Source organism: Chionomys nivalis, chromosome 6, assembly GCF_950005125.1.
Source record: "Chionomys nivalis chromosome 6, mChiNiv1.1, whole genome shotgun sequence".
Classification (NCBI taxonomy): Eukaryota; Metazoa; Chordata; class Mammalia; order Rodentia; family Cricetidae; genus Chionomys; species Chionomys nivalis.
In genome coordinates, this window is record NC_080091.1 from 39771988 (window position 1) to 39794821 (window position 22834).

Genomic DNA, 22834 nt, shown 5'->3' on the forward strand with positions numbered 1-22834 from the left:
TAAAGACAATAAACACCCTGCCTTGTTTGATGTTTTCTGTGTTGAAGTTTAATTCTTGTGTCTATAGATACAGGAGGTAATAACAAAGCCCATTGTGACTGTGCTTGATGGACCATCCTTTCCCACTTAGGTCACCAAAGGAATTTAAACCACACAGGAGGGGGTGTGCCTTTTTCTGCTCTTGGCAGGTGAAGAAACAGTGTCTGTGAGGCCAGGAGCCCTGCAGCATGGTGGCCTGGCGACCTTTCTAAATCTTCGGGACAATGCGAATGGTGGCTTACCATGCTTCCAACTATCCTCTTCACCAAGGAGCTGCAGTACTGTTCTCACAAAGTCCTTGGCATTAAAACAAACAATGGGGCGTTTACATCTAAGTGTCCAAAACAGCATGTTCCTAGACAAGGAAAAAATCATCAATTTAGACAATAATTCAAATCTTGGGAAAATAGTGTGATATTAAATAACTAACTATCCTTATATAACACACACACACACAAACACACACACATACACACACCTCATTAACTAAAGAATCCTGTGAAGTGGGCGTTACTCAGGGCTTATCTCTGAGCAAAGCTTCTACTCCTGAAGCTCTTATGCAGAGTACACACACTGGACCTGGCCCAGGCTCTTCCAAGTATTCTATCTCTTAGTATGCCAGGTCTTTCCTTCTGTCATTCACTGTGCCACTTCTACCCATGCCGCTGGGTATGACAGATGTTCCTTCCTGTTTACTCTTCTCCTTCCAGAACTTGTGCAACCTGCTCGAGGACTGTTGTAGGCAAGCAGCCTATCCACACACCTATCAGAGAAGGACCCACTTGTGATGAACTACAGCATTCTTCCATCACTTCCTGAGCTTCTGCATGTGGGGTAACAGTTAATACTTATCAGATGTGTCCCGGTACCAGGCTAATATTTCACAAGGTTACTGCACTAAAACTTTCACAGTGCTACAAGACAGGCGCTCCATCCAGTATGCAGATGAAGGGACTTGAGTTCAGAGATGTCATATCTAATAGGTGTTAAGGTTGGTTTCTGATGCTATATCTTGCTACTGCTAGGAGATAAACCCTAAACCACCAAACCGTAAGTTCCTCTTCATGGCAGAATGCAATACTACATCTAAAGAGCTCTTTGATGGGACAAGGGATGAAGAAACTAGAAGTTCAGTGAGCAAGCTCACTGGGTGGTGTGTAGTTGGGTTTTGCTTGTATGACTCCATTGACAGCACTGTATAGTGTTTTGAAAGTTTCATGGTCTGACTTTGTTAGGACAGGAGGCTAAGATGGTAAGGAGGTCAAAGTGCCAACAGCACTGGTTCTTGGCTTAGACGTGGGAGGGAAAGGAAGGAAGAAAGGAATAACGGAAAAATGGGGTGTGAGAACCTTCCTGACACATGTTGAAACACAGATCCAGGATGAAGAGATCTAGCAGCTACACTGCCTTCTCCTAGGGAGACTTTCAGGCTGGCTGAAGTCAGTCTTGATAAGACAAACAGCAGAAGGGTTTCTTGAGGGCTGGGAGGTGGCTCAGTGGAAAAAGTTCCTGCCACACAAGCATGCATGGTGATCTGAGTTCAAATTCTGTTCTAGTTTGCTTTCTGTTGCTATGATCAAATACCATAGCCAGAAGTAACTTGGGGAGAAAAGGGTTTATTTAATTTTAGAGGTTATAGTTTATCATCAAGGAAAGTCAAGGCAGGAACCTGGGGGCAGAAACTGAAGCAGAGACCATAGAGGAATAACTGCCTGCTGGCTTGCACCTAGACTCATGTTCAGATATCTTTCTTCTACAGCCCAGACCCACCTGCTCAGAGATGGTGCCATCTATAGTGGGCTGGCCCTTCTTATATCAATTAGCAATTAAGAAAATGCCTTACAGACATGGTCCGATTCCAAGCTGATCAATGTAATACTCGAGTTGAGGTTCCCTCTTCCAAGGTAACTCTAGGTTTCTGTCAAGTTGACAACTGAAGCTAACTATGACATATCCCCAGAACCCATGTAAATACTTTGTGACCTGACTGTAATCCCAGAACTTGGAAGGTAACAATTCCCATGGCAAGCTGGCTAACTAGATTAGTTAGGATAGACAAGCTCCAAATTCAGCAAGAGATCTTGTCTCAATAAAATAAAACACACACAAACATACATGTGTATAAACATGTCAACATATGCAAACACTTATATACACTATATATGCAAAATTTCTTAAAACATATTTATGTATATATTCATAAAGTATTATTTAAGTTCATTTTGAATCCTAGATATACAACTATAGATTTAGGGCTATTATTCTAGTTTTATAGTACATAAGGGACTATTTTTCCTAGAAATTAACATACTTCAAAATGATGCTGGATAAATATTCATTTGTTCTGTGGCAGTGCTTCTGAGTGTAGGGTCATGAAAGAGAAGAAAAAAAAGTCCTGCCCTAACCCTCAGCAATATTAGTAGTGAACATATAATAAATAAAATAAACAATATTTATGAGTGGTGGTGGTGACAGGCATTATAGAGAAATGTGAAGATGGAGATTGTACATACTGCTGGGCTAGAGTATTGTTTAATCCGATAAAATAACACATGAGTAAAGATGTGATAAGTTGAAAAAGTCTAGTTGATGAAGAAAAATTCTTCACAAAAAGCTTTAATAAATATAAAGAAAATTAAAAAAGACAGAAAAGCCACTATCATATTAGGCACAATTAAATAAAGTCCATTTGGTTCACAATTGCAGAAGCAAAGTCCAAAAAGTATGGTACTGGCTTGGTCAGAGGTCCCTTGAAGCATCACAGCATGATGGACAGACAGAAAGGGAACCAGCCAAGGATAGAAGGGGCCAAGCACATGGTGGCCTTACCTCACAACAGTCCACTAGTGTGAAAGTTCACTCTTGAAAGACCAGCACTAATCCATTCAAGAGGGAGGATCCCCCGTGACCTACCCATCACCTGCTGAGTCTCTTCTCTTAAGGGTCTACCACCCCAAAACAGCCACCTTGGGACCAAGTCTATATCAGCAAGACTGTTTGTGGCACAAACACACCCAAGCCACATCTTCTGACAGACATTATCCTTAGTGATACTGAAGACAACTTGGTGTTTTCAGGCAGTGATAATTTATACTGTACAGGAGGGAACTAGAACACTAGTGAAAACCACCTGGAACCCTGGTAGTGGCAGTGGGTTTTCAGGATGAGGTTTCACCCCAACATCTAATTGCAAAGTTATTACAATACTGAAACAGATTCTCTTAGCATCAGGACGGACCTTCCATTCTGAAAACTCTGGGGGAGGAGAGCTTAGAAAGTCTTTCATTTAATGTAAGCAATAAAGATTTCTTACCTGACAAATAGACTATGTGCCTCTCTGTTGGGGCCCCAGAAAGAGCAGTGCTCAGTATGTATGTAGATACAGTGATCTGCAGATGTGGAGTCCTCTCCCAGAACACTACCTTGGGCTGGGGAAATCAGAGGGCTGCTGTCTACATGGGTTTTTAGTAACACTACAATTCCTCTAACAGGACAAGTTAAAGTCTGTGAAGACAAAGTAATATAAAGTCACAAAATTAAACAGATACATTGCTTTATGAGAGTAAGCTATAAAACAAAGGAGTAACATCTATAATACTTAAAAAAAAAATCTCTGCATGTGCATGTTAAATTCAGGTCCAGAAATACCATAGCACATATGTGGATGTTAGAAGACAAACTTGGGTACTGATCATCATTTTTCACCTTGTTTGAGACAGGGTCTCTAGCTGCTTGCAACTGTGTATGCCAGGCTAACTGGCCCCTGAGCTTCAGGTGATTGATTCTCTTGTATTTGCCTCTTATCTTAACATAGGAGCCCTGGATTACTAATACATGCAATAGTATCCAGCTTTATATAGGTTCTGGGGATCCACATGCACGTCTTTATGCTTGAACAGCAAGCACTTTATCTACTGAGTCATCTCCCCTACCCGAACTGACTTTTCCTTTTAGGCAGAGGGTCATCTGTGTAGCCCAGGCTGGCTAGAACTCCTGCTCTTCCTGCCTTAACCTGAGTGAGGATTATAGGCATGCACTTTCACACTCAGGTCTCACACCTGATAATATTATCTACTAAACAAGATACCTTTCACAAACAGAAATCCAAGTGTTGGGGGGGGGGACCCTCTGGTCCCTTGTCTGAATACTAAATGATTCTTTCTTTCAGACAAAGGAGTGTTACAAAGGCCTTGATCAGGGCTCTGTGGAGACCCAGAGGAGAAACTATTTCTTTGGCTAGAGTAACATTCCAAACTGGACAAAACAAAAGAGTCAACACAATTGGGTCAGTAAATCAATCACCTGGCAAGGGACCATCTCTCTGGAAGGCAGGTTCAGCTTAATCTATGCTAAATACATAGAAGGAATAATTATCCTTTTAATAAGATAGTGTACTTTTCTTCCCAGAATTCCCTCCTCCTAGTACAGTTTCTTAAGTCACAGCCATGCAGCTTTATAAGCTGCCTGCTTTTCTTTCCTCCCTCCCTCCCTCCCTCCCTCCCTCCCTCCCTCCCTCCCTCCCTCCCTCCCTCCCTCCCTCCCTTTCTTTTTTTTTCTTTGCTCGTTTTTCTCTGTGAAACAGTCCTGGTTGTCCTGGGACTCACTCTGTAGAGGAGACTGGCCTCGAACTCACAGAGATCGGCTTGCCTCTCCCTCCCAAATTAAAGGTGTGTGCCACCACTGGCCGGCTTTTCTTTTTAAATGTTTTTACTAATTGTTTGAGAATTTCATACATGCATGCCTTATATTTTGATGATACTCACCCACCCATTCCCCTAGCTCCTCCCAGACCCACTTTCATTTCATTTCCTATCTATCCTGTTCTGTTTTTTATTTTTATAACACACTGAGTCCAATATGTGTTGTCCATATACTCGTGGGTGTGGACCATCTACCAGAGTATGGTCTGCCTATCAGGGTCCACACTTTGAAAGAAAATTGCCTTTTCTTCCCTCAGTAGCCACCAACTATCAATAGTTCCTCAGTAGGGGTGGGAGAATTGCATGCACATGAATGTGTGGTTTTTATGTGGAGGTAAGAGCAGAATGCCAGGTATCTTTTCTTCAATTAGCCTTTTTGCTACTGTTTTGAGAGAGGGTCTCTCACTGAACTGAATGACCAGTCTTATCTCTGTCTCTGTCTCCTAATTCTGAGATTACATTCATGTAAAGCTGTGCCCTACTTACTCTGTGACAGCTGGGGATTTGAACTCAGTCCCACATGCTGGCAAAGCAAGTGTTCTTGCCCACGGAACAATCTCAAGTCCCATTCATTGAAGTTCTTTAGATTTATGGTTTTTTTTTTCTTTTCAAAAGATACTCTCAAGAAATTTGAAATGTAAATCCACAGATTGGGGAAACTGCAAACCACATATCACCGAAGAGACTTGAATCATAAAAAAAAACTTATAAAGCCAGGCAGTGGTGGCGCACGCCTTTAATCCCAGCACTCGGGAGGCAGAGGCAGGCGGATCTCTGTGAGTTCAAGGCCAGCCTGGTCTACAAGAGCTAGTTCCAGGACAGGAACCAAAAGCTACGGAGAAACCCTGTCTCGAAAAATCCAAAAAAAAAACAAATAAATAAACAAAAACAAACAAACAAACAAAAAACTTATAAAGACCTCTTACATATCCAAAATAGAAAAAAATCATAAACTAGTTAAAAAAAATAGGTTAAAAAAAACCCTTGGATTTCACCAAAGAAGATACATGGAGAGCAATAAGTGCATAAAATGCTCAGTGTCATCACTGTTGAGCAAACCACTCCAGAAGTACAACAAAATACCGCTTTGCACTCACAAGAATGGCTAAAATAAGAAGACAGATACTTTCCAGCAGGTGGAGAATTTGACACCCTCACACATTACTGGTAGAAGGTGGAATGGAACAGTTTGTCGGTAGCTTAGAACTGACAGGAATCCTACATTGTCAGAATCACTTACCAAAGCAAGGGTGGCAAGGCTTAAAATCTTTTTTTTTTTAAAGATTTATTCATTTATTAAGTATACAGTATTCTGTCTGCATGTATGCCTACAGGCCAGAAGAGGGCACCAGATCTTACTACAGATGGTTGTGAGCCACCATGTGGTTGCTGGGTATTGAACTCAGAACCTCTGGAAGAGCAGTCAATGCTCTTAACCGCTGAGCCATCTCTCCAGCCCAAGGCTTAAAATCTTATTTCTAGCTCTCCTATCAAAATCAGAAAGAAGATTTGTTTTGAAATGAGGTCTCACTGTGTTTCCCAGGCTGGTCCCAAAATCCAGAGTTCAAGTTATCCTCCTGCCCCAGTCTGTCAAGTGCTAGTGCCACAGGCATGTGACTGCTATTTACTAACCTGGTTGACTCTGAGCTGTGTAGAACCATCCTTATACATCAGTGTCACAGCCAGGGCTTCTGCCTGCTTGAGCACATCCATCAGCTGGACTTTTGCCAAATCATCCAAATATCTAACATCACAAAGCTGTTTTTCAAACACTGTCGTGTCCTCAGAGTTGAGCCAGGTTTCAGCCCCATCAGTACCTTCTTCCAGTGTTATCTGTTTACTTGCTTTTTCTGGGGAATTACTACATGTAATAAATTTTCTTTTAAGATTTAATCTTCTCTCATCTTCTTTAGCCATATTTTCCTCTAGGAAGTGCTTTCTTGTATACTTCATTCTTTGAAAGACTGGTACTTCCTGATCACTCTGTGGAATTAAACAACTGGAAAGAGTCAATGAGGCGGTGCTGTTCTCTACTTGACCAACAGAGAGATGACTTGTGAGCTGAGTAGTAGAGGACTGAGGAGAGAACTCGATGAACCCTCTTGGTGACTGGGTTATTAATGACTTAGGGTTCTGCAGAAAAAGAGGGAAAAATATTTTATCACAGCATGTATTCACAAGACATGTCTATCAACCAAGTGAATTTCTGATACAGTTTACCAGAGATAATGAGAGGACACAAGTTTCACATTATCTATGATCTTTCTCTTTTCTTCTTCTGTGGTGTTTGCTGAACAGATGTTCTATCACTCATTGAACCACCTCCATCCTAGAACCACATTTTCCAGCAAAGCTAGACAGAGTCTTTCTAGACTGTACAGCTGGATCCTGGGGTTAGCTCAGAATGCTTCCTCCAAGCCCCTGTGCTAGAAGTCATTCGTCTCAGAAGACAATGAACAAGAGTGAGGCCTGTAACTTACAACTCCAAGTAGAGGCCAATAAGAAAACAAAATTATAAAATCTACTTGGAGAATAGAATCTCCACCCATTTCATTAGATTTGTTTACAATGGTACTTTGTGTTTTAATGTTTGTTTCCAAATTATAATTTATCTCTTGCTTTGGACAACTGCACATTAACATTATTTTAAAAGAAAATGTCTTAGTTGGTCATGTACCACAGAAAATTTAACATTTATACTCATACTTTTACTAAAGAGAAATAGTTTATGGTTCCAAGAACAGACTTTTAGTCATAAAATTATATTAGTTAAAAATTCTGTGGACGAGTATTCAAGAAAAGAAATTCAATAAGATTTCAGACTATTGAAGATCTTGCTCATGTGTTTTTTAAAGGGTGACAGTGGATATCAAATTGCCAGAGTGTACTTTATTTGAATCACAGTGGAAGTATTTTAAATTTTATGACAGTTTTTAAAATGTCAATATTAACAATATACTAGAATCGTGTTCTTTGCAACTTTAGAAACTTATGGTGAATGTTTTAAATTTCAACTTTAAAATATTTCAGGACGTATAAAACTTTTTTAAAAACCTAGGGCCAAATAATCAGCCAGTAGTATCAGAAATAGGTCCTGCTATTATCTCTAGTTTACTACAGGGAGCTTAATTTTAAATTAGGTTGGGGGTTGGCAAGATGACTCACTTGCCACCAAGCCTAGAGAGCTGAGTTAGATCCCTGGCAGCCACATGGTGGAAAATAATTCAACTTCTGCAAGATGTCCTCTAATCTCCACATGTGCTCCATGGCATGTGCATCTTCCCCCCAAAAAACTAAATAAAAATGCAATAAAACTTTGAAATAGTTTTTTCTAGATATAGCACTGTATGCCTATAATTCCAGTATCTAGGAGGCAGAAACAAGCAAGTCTTCATGAGTTTGGGTCAGTCCAGTCTACAATAGTGAGCTTCAGGCCAGCCAGGGCTACATCATGAGACCTTCTGAATAGATAAATAAACGAATAAATAAATAAATAGCATAAAAAATAGGATGCCAGTACATGGTGGCACATGCCTTTAATCTCAGCACTTGGGAGGCAGAGGCAGGTGGATCTTTTTGAGTTCAAGACCAGCCTAGTTTACATAGCAAGTTTAAGGACAGTCACAGCTGCATAGAGAAACCCTGTCTTTTAAAAATAAAAAATAGCTAAAACCAAAATAAGCCAACCAAACAAAAACTTAGGTTAGAACCTGAACAAGTAGTTTGCGCCAGAGTTCATTCTCTCCACCATGAGGCAACCTCCACCACTGCTTCCTAAACAAGTCCTTCAGAGACACGACCTCTTCTTTTTCCTGTATAGCCCAAACTGGTCAGCTCACAAAACTTTCAAGATCTTCCTTAAAAACTCTCAGTATCCTTCCCCTCCTCTCTGAAGCTGGGGTCTTCAGTTTGGCCAACCTCTAATGATCCATTACATTTCAACTCAGAAACAATTTTCACGCTTCAGAGAGATAACCTTCTTCAACGTCCTGCCCCCACTACCCAGAAATGAAAAGTGCAACGGCACAAAGCTTAGCTAAACATTCCTCCTCGTGTTCTCAGAGAACATGAAACTAATTGCTATCACAGCCAGCACTTAATGCACACATGGAGCAGATGTGTGGGATGTTCCATCCTCCTCACCACCTGTCCAAATTAAACCACGTGCTACCAGAATAAGAACGTTTTTAAAGCACTGTATCTGCAGTTTTCGCATATACCAGGATGCCTATTAAATATTTGTTAACAAATGAGGATCCTCTGTTTAGAATTACTCATATTTGCAAAGATTTATTTACCTTTGTTTCTAGTGATTGAGTCCTCTCACGTTCGGCTAATACTGAGTAATGAACACTGGATTTTTTGGTCACTTTCAAAGCTTAAAAAACAAACAAAAAATTAAACATTGAAAAATAAATTGAACTAGGAATGGTGGTATATGACTGTAATCCCAGCACTTGGGGAGCAGAGGCAGGTGGAGCCTGTGGTTTCAAAGCCTGTCTAATCTACATAGGCAGCATAGGCAGATCTAGAAGAACCAGGGTTGCATATAGACCCTGTTACAAACAAAACAAAACAAAATATTATAGAATTAGCTAACCATAGAAAATGATTCATTATGTTATTTAGCCACTATCAGTACAAACAAAATACATAAGTCTATTGTAGTAATTTGTTACATAAAGTGTCTTCAAATTAACAGAAGACATGTCTATATAATTATGAAATGCTTATTTGTGATTACTTGAAGTTTACATTTGAATTTTTTTTTTGTTTTTTTGAGACAAGGTTTCTTTGTGTAGTTTTGGCAGTCCCAGAACTAGCTCTGTAGACCTCGAACTCACAGAGATCTGCCTCCCAAGTGCTGAGATTAATGGCATGCACACTTGAATATTTTATTTTGAAAACCCAAAGTTGGCATTTTGGAGACATCTTATAAGTACTAAGCGTTTGAGGAAATTATTAAACTGAATAATACTGCCATAGAATAATCAAGAAGGAGTTCAGGAAAATATCACTGATATAAATACCTAAATTAGATTTTAATTTTAATAATCCTGGGCTGGAGGGCTATGTAAATGGCTGTTTGTAAAATGCTTGCTGATCAAGAATGAAGACCTCACAGTTTGATCTCCTGAACTCATATAAAAAGCTAGGTATGATGCAAGCTTATAGTTCCAGAGATGGTTAGTGTGGAGACAGGGTCCCTGGGTCTCATTAGTCATCTAGTCAAGCCTAAGGTGGGTCCCAGATCCCAGTGAGAGACCCTACTTTAAAAAAGACAAATACCTGGCTCCTGAGAACATATGGCCTCCATGTGCACACACGTGTGCACTCACACAGAAACAAATTAACTAGCTAATTAACCCGAGCTGTGCAGTAAGGAGCAGAACAAGACTCAGTCCCAAGCAGTGCAATTTAGACATCTGTGCCCACAGCTACTTTGACAGATGTTTCTGTGTACATGGGCCCACTTGCTCATTTGTTCTTCCAAGGTTCCCAGAGCACTCATGGGAAATGGAGCAGACAGAGGCACTGAGAGTGGAAAAGGTGAGCCCATGCTTGGACCCTGTATTGATTTGGCTCAGATAAGTCACTGCAAAGGTAGGCATAGTAACATATATCTGTGGTCCAGTAGCTTGGGAGGCTGAGGTAGAAAGATCACTAGAGAAAGGCCAGCCTTGGCCACACAATGAGATACTAAGAGAAAAAACCATTACTCTACCTTTCAGAACATGGAGAGTTCAGTGTTATCAATCTGCCACCAAGTGACTACTCATAAAAGATAATGCCATTGGGGAATCTAAGCTCAGTCTCTGTTGTTGCAAAGTTGAACATCTGACAGAAAAACAGCTAAACCAGTGCTAGTTAGTGGGCCAATGCCTAATGGGCTAACCCAAGTCCTATGGTTACTAAAGTCAAAGCAACCATGTGTTAGCACTGGGACAGCATGGTACAGAAGGTGATAAGTGCCAATTGGCCAAGTCATTCTAAATCATGGCTGTTGGTTGCAGCCTGCGGTGGATGTTCATATATGGGAAATACTTTAAGACCATACAATGGATCTAGTCATATGCCTTGCCTCAAGACCTACCAGTGCCAGACCTCTGACCTTTCTTATTCCGGACTGGCCAACATTTGTCTGTAGGTTGAAAGTTCTCTAACCTTGGATTCCCCATTCATACAATGTGGATAGGCAAGTAAATCACCCAAAGTTTTATCTTTTGGATTTATCTTCAACATGTCTTCAACATGTCACCTAGGTCAGGGCGCATGGACTGGAATATGGTGCATCTGCAGTCCATTTTCTGTTTTTTTTTTAATTTTTCACATTGAGACAACACATTATAAGCCAAGCCATGCAGGTCTGAAACCAGGCAGCCAGTTGTGCCAACTTGCCTGCTTATAACCAAACCAAATAAACCACTTCCAGTATACAATAGATTGCTGCAGGCCCTCTTGATGCCCTGACAGAATGGGACAACGTTTGGCAGTATGGAATTCAAGGTTAGTTGGACATTCTCAAGCTCCATTTCCATGAGGAGCTAGTAGCATGGCAGGAGAGGGGAGGGGAGGCATTTTTAGTTTAATTTTAATCTTTTAAAAGATGTATGATTCTCTGATGATGATGGTATAGCCTTGCTTCATGTTCTTGGAATCTGAATTATAATTCTCTTAAGATCCTAAAAACCTGGTCTTGGTTTAGGTTTGGTATATGGTACTTATCTAAAAAAGTGTCCATTTCTTTTGCATTGCATCCCCCTGAATATTAACCTTCATCAGGCGATGAAAGAAGACAGAGACAGAGACCAACATTGGAGCACTGGACTGAAGTCTCACGATCCAAAGGAGGAACAGAAGGAGAGTGAGCACGAGCAAGGAACTCAGGACCGCGAGGGGTGCACCCACACACTGAGGCAATGGGGATGTTCTATCGGGAACTCACCAAGGCCAGCTGGCCGGGGACTGAAAAAGCATGGGACAAAACCGGTCTCGCTGAACATAATGGACAATGAGGACTACTGAGAACTGAAGAACAGTGGCAATGGGTTCTTGATCCTATTGCACGTAATGGCTTTGTGGGAGCCCAGGTAGTTTGGATGCTCACCTTAATAGACCTGGATGGAGGTGGGTGGTCCTTGGACCTCCCACAGGGCAGAGAAACCTGCTTGCTCTTTGGGCTGAGGAGGAAGGAAGACTTGATTGGGGGAGGGGGAGGGAATGGGAGGTGGTGGCGGGGAAAAGGCAGAAATCTTTAATAATTAAATAAATTAATTAATAAAAAAAATAAAAAAAAAGAAATAAAAAAAAAAAGATCCTAAAAACCACACACCTATTTTTCCCCCACCTCTAATACCAGGTCTGTTGGGTTGGTAATGCATTATGACTGGGATACTTACTTCACTGCCTGGACTTCATTGGAACCCTGTCTACTTTAGGTCCTACACAAAGCAGGTGACTTTTGTATCATTCACTGTATGAGATAGAACACATTCACAAATGTGGTAAATATACTTTTATTCTTTGAAAATTTTCCATCAGGTTCTGGGTCTTTTCCTTAGTGGTGGTAGGAGTAAAATACTGTAATTTGTCTCTTACATACAAGGGGTTCCCTACTACATCCCCTAAGGCTTCTAAATCACTTAGGGTTTATCTTCTACCTGTTAAACAGCAGGACCTCTGATAATGAACACTTTTTTTTCAAGATAAGGTTTCTTTGTGTAGCCTTGGCTGTCCCGTAGATCAGTCTGGCCATGAACTCACAGTGATCCTCCTGCCTCTGCCTCCTGAGTGCTAGGATTAAAGGCGTGCGCTGCCTCCACCCAGCTGTAATATGTTTTATGTTGTCCATCCTAAGTGAATGTGTTACTTCCCTTACTGCTTATATATTGCTGACCCTGCAAACACTTGGCACAATGCTAAACTTAGTCAGCAGAGGGTGCTGGAAGAACACTGCCAGGAGACGGACACCTTTCCTTTATCAGCACGCTACTCCAGCTTTGTGGGTGGGGGAGGTAGCTTCTCTTCTTCTGTTACTTAGATCTTTCAGAGTTCTCTTAATATGTCTTGGTGGCTAAAACCCATCTAGTCAATAAAGATCTAAACATTCCCTGTTCAAATTACTATGTGATTTCTATCCTGAGTGGATGAAAATACTCCCTTAATAAGCCCAGTTCTGCTAGACCAGGAAGGAGAAAGACGAAAGAAACTTATACAATAAGAAACTTATACTTTAACAGTACATATACACTCTAAAAGTTTCAGATAAAATGTGTGAATATGTAAAACATTTTAAGAAAAAAGTAGGGCAATAGACATTGGGTTTGCTTTTAGATATCCCTGAAGTATAACAAAATAAAGAGGCATGCCGTTTTTCTAATGCAGATGGCCCTGGCACTGCTTTCAAGCAGAAGACAGTAGGGACTGGGTCTTCAGCCGTCCAGGCAGCCTGGACATTGATTAGTTATATGGAAAGGGCTTCTGGGTTCTTTGTATATCTGGACTCCAAAACCTCCAGAAACACTTTTAGAACCATTTGGTTTTCACCCTTTATTCAAACTGTACTTTGATAATTCACTCATCTTCCATCTCAACCTACTCTGGTTCCCATACCTCTTCCCAAAGCCTTCCCCTTAAAAAATTGTATTATGAACACAAGATTAAATAGAAAATGTTTGTTTGAGTTTGACTTCTTCAACTTAATATGATTTCCAGTTTCATCATTTTCCTTGCAAATGGTAGTTCATTCTGACTGAATAAGACTACTGTGTGCATATACATTGCCTTTTCTCATCTGTTGATGAGTGTTCCCTTGAACATAAGTTCTGTTGGCCTAGAAATTTTGGTTTCCAAAGGGCCAGCGCTCCTTCCAGGAGACACAACAAAAATTCCATTGATCTGAAAGCTCAATACTTCCCCCCGGCCACTCTGAGTTTCTGATGCCCTTAAACCAATGGGATAAGAAAAGAATAACAGTGTTAGGAGGAACGGTTGATTCAGATTACCAAGGGGAAACTGGATTGTTTCTCCACAATGGGGGTAAGAAAGATTACATCTGGAATGCAGGAGATCCTTTAGGGAATCTCTTGGTGCCACCATGTCTTGTGACTAAAGTTAATGGGAAACTATAACAGCCTAATCCAGGCACGGCAGCAAAGGGCACAGACCCTTCAAGAATGAAGATAGATAAGGGTCACTCGTCCAGGAAAAGAGCCAAGACCTGATGAGGAGCTTGGATAAAATACTGAGTGGGTAACAGAGAAAGGTAGCTATAAATATCAGCTAAGGTCCGTAAGCAGAAATGAGGATTAAAATTGACATGTTTGTCATATTCTGTTAAGAGTGTGTTTGTACAGATATTTGTTTTGTCTTTCCCCAGTTTCTTTATCGTGGACTGTAACATCAATTAAGAGAACATAAGTGGTTATCATATTTAAGTTTGAGAACATTCCCTCAAGTGATATTGCCACCATTCTAAAATTCATAATTTGTGGTTGTATGAGGGATAGCTATATCACATTAGGCATAATTATGACCTGGTTAAATATATAATGTGCTTTCAGTTGTGCATGGGATAATTATATCATGTTAGGGGTGATTATGAGCTGGTTATTGTTTTCATTTGGAAATTAAGCATGACATAAGGAGATGCAATTGTGTCAAGTTGATAAGGGGTGGACTTGTAGTGGCTGTTCTTGGTTACCAACTTGACTACATCTGGAATTGATTAGAACTCAAGCAGTTGGGTACAACTTTGAAGTTAAATTAAATTAAACATTTTTTTAAATTGAATTGAACTGAATTGGATTTTTAAAATTTATTTTTTTAATTAAATCATTTGAAGTGGAAAAATACACTTTTAAACTGAATCTTTTGTGGTGCAGACATATATCTTTAATCCAGATCTTTTGAGGTGGAAAGATTCACCTTTAATCTGGGCCCCACCTTCTATTGCAGCCTATATAACCAACATAGAAGAAAGTTCTTTTTTTTTGTTTGTTTGCTTGTTCTTGCTCATTTCCAAGTTCATTCCTTCACTGGCATTACAGCCTACTTCTTTGGGACTTGAGCATATACTGAAGACCAACTGAGACACTCAGCTTTGTAGACTGAACAACTACTGGATTCGGGGATCTTACACTGGCAGACAGCCATTGTTGGACTAGTTGGGCAACAATGAACTGTAAGCTATTCTACATATCTTCTATCAGTTCTGTTCATCTAGAGGAGCCTGATTAATACAATTGGGCATGTATGCTGATTCTATAACTTGGCTGTTGTCATTAGGTGTGTAGATATCTGACTTTGATTCCATTGGATATATACCCAAAAGTGTACAGCTGAATCATATGTATTTCTTTGGTTTTTGGAGACAGGGTTTCTCTCTGTAGCCCTAGCAGTCCTGGAACTCATTCTGTAGAATAGGCTGGCCTTGAATTCAGATCTATCTGCCTTGGCTTCCTGAGTGCTGGGATTAAAGGCATGTGCAATAGCCACTCAGCCTATTTTTAAGAGCTTTTATACTAATTTCCAAGGTTGGTTACCTAATTTACATATTCACTGTGTATTGTGGTGTAGAAGGTCTATGTGTTGCTTTCATTGGTTAATAAAGAAACAGCTTTGGGCCTACAGCAGAGCTATAGGGGAACAGAGCTAGGCAGGGAAAACTAAATGGAATGCTGGGAAGAAGAGGCGGAGAGAGATGCCATGGATCCTCAGCCAGAGATAGATGTGCTGGAACTTTGCTAGTAGGCCATAGCCTCATGGTGATACACAGATTAATAAAAATGGTTAATTTAAGATGTAAGAGTTAGCCAATAAGAAGTTAGAGCTAATGAGCCAAGCAGTGGTTTTAATTAATACAGTTCCTGTGTGATTATTTCGGGGGTCTGGGCAGCCAGGAAATGAACAAGTGGCCAAGCAGTTCTTTGGAACAGTATTGTTTAAGAGTTCTCCCATCCCCCACATCCTGAACTGTAAATTTTCAAAGAAACTCTTAAAATTTATTTTTAGATTTTCATTATTTATTATTTTATTATTTCAGTATTATTATGAGTGTTTTGCCTGCATATATGCCTGTGTACTACATGCATGCCTTGTGCCAGAGGAGGTGGTAAGCCTCCATGTGGGTGCTGGGAATCAAACCCAGGTCCTTTGCAACAAGAAGTGCTGTTAACCAGAGTCAACTATCCAGTCCCAAATTTGTCTTATTAATGACAGACATTATGACTAGGGTGAGACAGAATCTCAATGTAGTTTTTATTTGAATTTTCCTGACAGCTAAGAACATTAACACTTTTCATGTATTTATTGGCAGTTTACATTTCTTTTCAGAACTATTTGGTTTACCTGTCCATTACTGACTAGCTGATTATTTTTATTTTTTTTATTTTTTTTTGAGTTTTAAAAGTGTTTAGATACCCTTGGCAGTGGTGGTACATGCCTTTAATCATAGCAGCATTGCTTGTAATAGCCAAAACCTGGAAACAACCTAGATGCCCTTCAATGGAAGAATGGATTAAGAAAGTATGGAATGGCCGGGCGATGGTGGCGCACGCCTTTAATCCCAGCACTTGGGAGGCAGAGGCAGGCGGATCTCTGTGAGTTCGAGACCAGCCTGGTCTACAGAGCTAGTTCCAGGACAGGCTCCAAAACCACAGAGAAACCCTGTCTCGAAAAACCAAAAAAAAAAAAAAAAAAAAGAAAGTATGGAATATATACATATTAGAGTACTACTCAGCAGTAAAAAACAATGATTCTTGAATTTTGCATGCAAATGGACGGAAATAGAAAACACTATCCTGAGTGAGGTAAGCCAGAACCAAAAAGAGGAACATGGAATGTACTCACTCATAATTGGTTTCTAGCCATAAATAAAGGACACTGAGCCTATAATTCGTGATCCTAGAGAAGTTAAATAAGAAGGTGAACCCAAAGAAAAACATATAGTCATCCTCCTGGATATTAACCTTCATCAGGTGATGAAAGGAGACAGAGACAGAGACCCACATTGGAGCACCGAACTGAAATCCCAAGGTCCAAATCAGGAGCAGAAGGAGAGAGAACACGAGGAAGGAACTCAGGATCGCGAGGGGTGCACCCACATACTGAGACAATGGGGATGTTCTATCGGGAACTCACCAAGGCCAGCTGGACTGGGTCTGAAAAAGCATGGGATAAAACCGAACTCGCTGAACATAGCGGACAATGAGGACTGCTGAGAAGCCAAGAACAATGGCACTGGGTTTTGATCCTACTGCACGTACTGGCTTTGTGGGAGCCTAGGCAGTTTGGATGCTCACCTTACTAGACCTGGAAGGAGGTGGGAGGTCCTTGGACTTCCCAAAGGGCAGGGAACCCTGACTGTTCTTCAGGCTGATGAGGGAGGGGGACTTGACTGAGGGAGGGGGAGGGAAATGGGAGGTGGTGGCGGGGAGGAGGCAGAAATCTTTAATAAAAAAAATTAAAAATAAATAAATAAATAAAAAATGTTTAAATACCCTTGGCAGTGGTGGTACATGCCTTTAATCCCAGCACTCAGGAGGCAGAGGCAGGAGGATCTCTGAGTTCAAGGTCAGTCTCATCTAGTTCCAGGACAGTTAGAACTGCAGTGTTATGGGATAATCTTTTTGTACACTGTGAAGATGTATCTCTGTTAAGGCACCTCCCGATTAGTTTAATAAAAAGCTGAATGGCCAATAGCAGTAGAGGATGAGCAGGACTTCCGGCAAGACAGAAAAACTCAGGGGAGGAATCTGAGGCTGGGGGGTTTGCCAGTGAGACATGGGGAAGTCGGATATACAGTATGAGTCATGTGGCAGAACACAGATTAATATAAATAGGTTAACTTAAGGTATAAGAGCTAGTTGGGAACAAGCCTAAGTGAAGGCCAAATTTTCATAATAAGAAGTCTCCATGTCATTATGGGAGCTGGCAGTCCAAAAAAGTCCATCCACAACACAGAGAAACCCTGTCTTGAAAAATAAAACAAAAAAGTTTAGGTGCCAATGCTGTTAGATTAATGACTAGTAAGGACTTTCTCCCATTCGGTAGGCTCTCTTCACTGATAATTATTCCCCATGAGGCCCAAACTTCATTCAGTGTAATTTCATTTGTCAATTCTTGATGGTTTCTTGGACTAGAATCCTATTCAGAAAGTTCTGTGTCTGTATCTTTAAGTGTTTTTCCTGTTTTCTTCTAGTAGTTTCGGGTCTTAATTTCAGGTTTCCCAGCACCAATCGAAGATGCTATCTTTTCTCCAACACATTTCAGCATCTTTGTTGAAAGTCGGATGTTTGTAGCTGCATGGGTCTATTTCAGGGTCCTCAATTCTAGGTCACTGTTGGTCTCTGTTTTTGTGTCAGCACCATGTTGTTTTTGTTACTACTGCTTTATAGTATAATTTGAGATCGTGTTGTAACACCTGTAGCATGCTTTTTGCTCAGGATTGCTTTGACAGCTTGAGGTCTTCTGTGCTTTCATATTAATCTTAGGAGTTTGCCCTGGAATTTTGATTGAGATTATAGCAGTTCTGTAGATTGTTTCTGGCAATAGTCATTTTCCTTCTGCCAGTCAATGAATGTATTTTTTCCCATCTTCTAGTTACTTCAGTTTCTTCCTTTAGGGATACTGTTTTCACTGTAAGTCTCACACTTTGTCTAGGTATATTTCTAGATTTCTCTTTTTCTTCTTCTGCAATTTTTCCTCCTTGAGACAGTGTTTGTCTAGTCCTGGAACTTGCTATGTAGACCAAGGTGGCCTCAAACATCCTGCCCTCTTCAATTGCTGGAATTAAAGGCATGCACCACTATGCTTGCCCTAATTTCTTTTTTTTTTTTCAACATGTTCATTGTCATTATATAGAAAAGCAACTGATGCTATCTTACAACTTTGATGAAAATGTTTATTTAGATCTAAGAGTTTTCTGGTGGTATCAGGGTCTTTTAAGAATAGGACCAGTCTGTAAATAGGGATAATTTGACATTTTCCTTTGCTGTGTGTACCTTCTATTTCTCCGGCTTAAGAATTCAAGGACTACAGAAGACAACAATGGAGATAATAGACATATTTTTCTTTTAAAAATTGTTATATTTATTTTGTGATGGCCTGTGCTTGCTATGGTGTGACTGGTCAGAGGACAACTCTCAAGAGTTAGTTCTATCCTTCTACCACATAAGTCCCAGGGATTGAACTCAGTTTCTCAGGCTCCGTAGTAAGCATCTCTACCTGCTGAGCTAGCCCGATAGCTAGTCAATGTTTTCCTGTTCTTGAATTACAGGGAATGCTTTCAATTTTTTTCGCCATTAATATAGTATTTGTGATGTTTTCTGTATATAGCTTTTACTTTTAAATTTTTTTATTATTTTCCATTTCCGTGTGTGATATGCAAGTGTGTATACACGTTTGCACATGTAGGCACACATTTGAGTGGGTGCAAGAACACATGGGTGCACATGCATGTAGAGATCCAAAGTTGATGTAAGGAGTCATCTTCCATCACTTTTCTACCTTATTCATTGAGGCAGGACCTCTCAATCAAACTGAGTTCACTTATAATGCTAGTCTTACTAACTAGTAAGGAATCCCATCTTTACTTTCCGAGGCTAGAATTATAAGTGGACCCAGATGTGCATGTGCACACACATCATTCCAGGGAATTTACATGAATTCCAGGGATCTGAACTCCAGTCCTCACACGTGTATGGTAAGTACTTTAACCATGGACCCATATTCCTAACCCTTAGTTTTAAATTACATTTATTCATTTTTGTGTGCATGTGTAGTCAGGAGACAGCTTTCATGAGTTCTCTCTGTTGACCGGGTATATCCTAGGGGGTGAACTTATGTGGTCAAACTTGGAGGGAAATGCTGTTACCTGATGCTCTCTCTCTTACTATGGTAAGGTATGGTCTTTCTAGACATAGTCACTTCAGGACACTTGCCATGAAAGGGTTGAGCTTTGTCAAATGTATGTATCTATTGAGGTGATCATGTGATTTCTGTCCTTGATTCTATTTATGTACTAAGCTAATTTGCTGATTTGCTTATTTTGAATAATGCTTACATCTTTGGAATAAAACTAATTTGAGTGCTAGCAGTGATTCACACCTTTAATCCTAACACTTAGGAGGAAAGGCAGACGGATCCCTGAGTTCGAAGCCAGTCTGGTCTACAGTGTGAGTTCCAGGACAGTCAGAGCTACACAAAGAAATGGAACCCTGTCCTAAAAAAACATAAACAAAAACAAACAAACAACTAGCTAACTTGGTCATGTTGTAAGATGTTTTTAAGGTGGCACTAAACTCAGTTTTCAAATACTTTATTGAGAGAATTTGCAACTATGTCCATACAGGAAACAGGCACTAACACACTAACAGCTGTGAAGAAAGGTCAACAGGGAACGGATGAGTACAGGGGAGACAGAAAAGTGTCACATTGTCAGGAGTCATAGTTAAATCTGAATGGGACAACAAAGTGTTGGAAAATAGTTAGTAGAATATAATATAAAGGCCAGATGGGAGCTAGATATTACGTAGGATTACATGAAAATATCCTAGGAACAAACTTTACAGAGAGCAAGGACAAAGAATGACCTGAAGCCATGACACAACCAAAGTGGCAATAAACTGAAAATAAAAAGCAACTGGAGCCAGGTGGTGGTGGCACAGGCCTTTAATCCCAGTACTTGAGAGGCAGAGGCAGGCGGATCTCTGTGAGTTGGAGGCTAGCCAAGAGCTAGTTCCAGGACAGACCCCAAAGTCTGTCTTAAAAAAAATTAGAGGCTACCTCAAAAGTATCCATGTGGCAGAGGGCAGTGGTCTTGGGAACTAAAATCTAAGACCTTGCAAGGCTGTGTAAATGATTTGAAGTAAGGATTTTTATATTTATTTGGTACACATAAAAATGTTTACTCATTTACTCCTAATTAGAATATAATCATAGATCTATTCTGCCTTTTAGTTTTTCATTCTGTTACTGAAATTGCTAAATATTTCTACTAGATAGTGGGAATAAAGATAAGCTTCATACTAAGTGTGAATGTATTCCCCAAATACCTTTCAGAGAATCAAGCTTTTATAAATTCATTTTTATAAAAATATTTTAAATACAATATACATCTCTAAACTCCAGCTTAGAAGTTCTAATAAACATGTGGAATGTTTTTTCTATGAAAATAAAGATAAAATAAACATATACTGATTAAAACATGCTTAATCTCAAGATGACATAGCATCTCATCAGCTAAAAATCTTAAAAACTCTTTGACCCCAGTAATTGCCCAACACTTTTAACAGTATTACTGAACAATATAAGGCAAAACATTTATAGATGAACTCAATTCTGAATATAAAGGTAAGTTAAGGTAAAAAAAAAAAAACCCACAAAACACTAAGCTAAAGGCACAAAAGAGTTAATACAATGGCTTAATGAACAAAGTGTAAGCTTAGTTCTTTCCTGTTCTGAGATAAAGGTCTCAGTGAGAGAGCTGTTGTTTCATGAAGCACTCACATGCCCAAGATCCTTCTGACATATTTCATCCCCACCCCATAATACTGTTATTTAGTCTAGAACTGAAGAGAAATGATCTTGAGTTCCAAATGGGAAGCAAGTTGGCCATCTTCAAGTATGCCTTAGAAGGGGTACTCACTATCTGATAGGACCCGATGCAATGAACCTGAGCCATGCACACACCTCTGTATCTCAGAAAGGAAGTCTGGATTACTATGGGATAGATAAGTAATCCCTGACAAAAAGGTCCTTGAAGCAATATAAAACGCTTTCATGCCGGGCGGTGGTGGCGCACGCCTTTAATCCCAGCACTTGGGAGGCAGAGGCAGGCGGATCTCTGTGAGTTCGAGACCAGCCAGGTCTACAAGAGCTAGTTCCAGGACAGGCTCCAAAACCACAGAGAAACCCTGTCTCGAAAAACCAAAAAAAAAAAAAAAAAAAAAAAAAAAAACCGCTTTCCTTAGGAAGCAGTTGTAATAAAAGTCAGGATAGTGGTGTGACCTTAGAACAAGGAGATTTTGAAAAAGACGAGATTATAGCAATTTAAGTAGTAATTTTCATCTAGGCTGGGTTGCCAGTGAATTCCCAAGATCTACCTGCTTCTTCTACCTCCAATGTTGTTGTTAGACACAAATAGCCCTACCTCTGACTTCTTTACCTAAATACAACAGATTCAAACTCAGCTGCTCAAGTCTGTTTTTTTCCACTGAGCCATCTCTCAAGCCCCAAGTGCTACTATCTTGTAACTAAGAAATTGTTTATAGACAGCATTTGTGTTAATACTTGGCAATACTCTCAATGATTCCATCTCAATATCCTAATTTAATATGACTTACAACTTAGTTTTTAGAAAAAGAAATAAAACAAATTACTGGCTTTGCTAGTTAAAAAACCCTAATGTTACAAAACTTTCAGATATACCTGTGCCTAAGAGTATATGCCACAGCTTTTTGTTAGCATGCCATACATCATAAACCACATACACAAACCCATTCTTCTCTGATACCCAGAATTTATATATTGTATGGCAGCACATGACAAAAACACTTCTCTTGTGACCATATACAACAGCAAGTAAATTACAAATTCAATAATCCAAGAGACATTAGGAAAGAGTTCATCTCCTTTGAAGATACTAAAGTACCCGGAACAAGGAAGAGTACTGTATTAAAGCAAAGGGGTTAAAGGAGTTTGAATTTAGTAAGCAATTTAGTCACAAAGAATGGGGAAGGGAGGGTATTGGAAATCATTTCTTTTGTAGGCAACAGAAATTCCCTACAAAATATAAAGTTCTAGGGAATAATTTTATTACATTCATTTCACTTTTAAGTCTTAAGCTTTTAAAATACGTAACATTTAAGACAATAAGACTCATAAAATTACTTACTCTTTGTACTCTCTCCCTCATTCTTAGAATCCATGAAATCACCTGAACGCATAGCACACATAATCTTCTGAGCAACAGTAGAGAGGGGTGTCTCACAGAGATCAAAACCTACACATGCCTCATAATTTTCCATTTTCATAAAGTCCTAAATACAAGATAAGTACCCATATATTAATTTTAAGACTTTAAAAGGACTTAC

General features: G+C 39.8%; 1 protein-coding gene across 2 annotated transcripts in view; it reads right to left on the bottom strand.

The window, feature by feature from the left end:
• The window catches only part of Poln (DNA polymerase nu), a 146415-nt gene extending 123604 nt beyond the window's left edge, over window positions 1–22811 (bottom strand). For both annotated transcript variants that reach the window (XM_057772397.1, XM_057772396.1), the window contains exons 1-5: window positions 22636–22811; window positions 9038–9117; window positions 6372–6872; window positions 3353–3543; window positions 282–394 (exon numbers count right to left, since the gene is read on the bottom strand). In XM_057772397.1, coding sequence (XP_057628380.1) covers window positions 282–394; window positions 3353–3543; window positions 6372–6872; window positions 9038–9117; window positions 22636–22774 — 1024 coding nt within the window. In that variant the 5' untranslated portion in view covers window positions 22775–22811. The remainder of the gene's footprint in view (window positions 1–281; window positions 395–3352; window positions 3544–6371; window positions 6873–9037; window positions 9118–22635) is intronic.
• Between the last annotated feature and the right edge of the window lie 23 nt (window positions 22812–22834).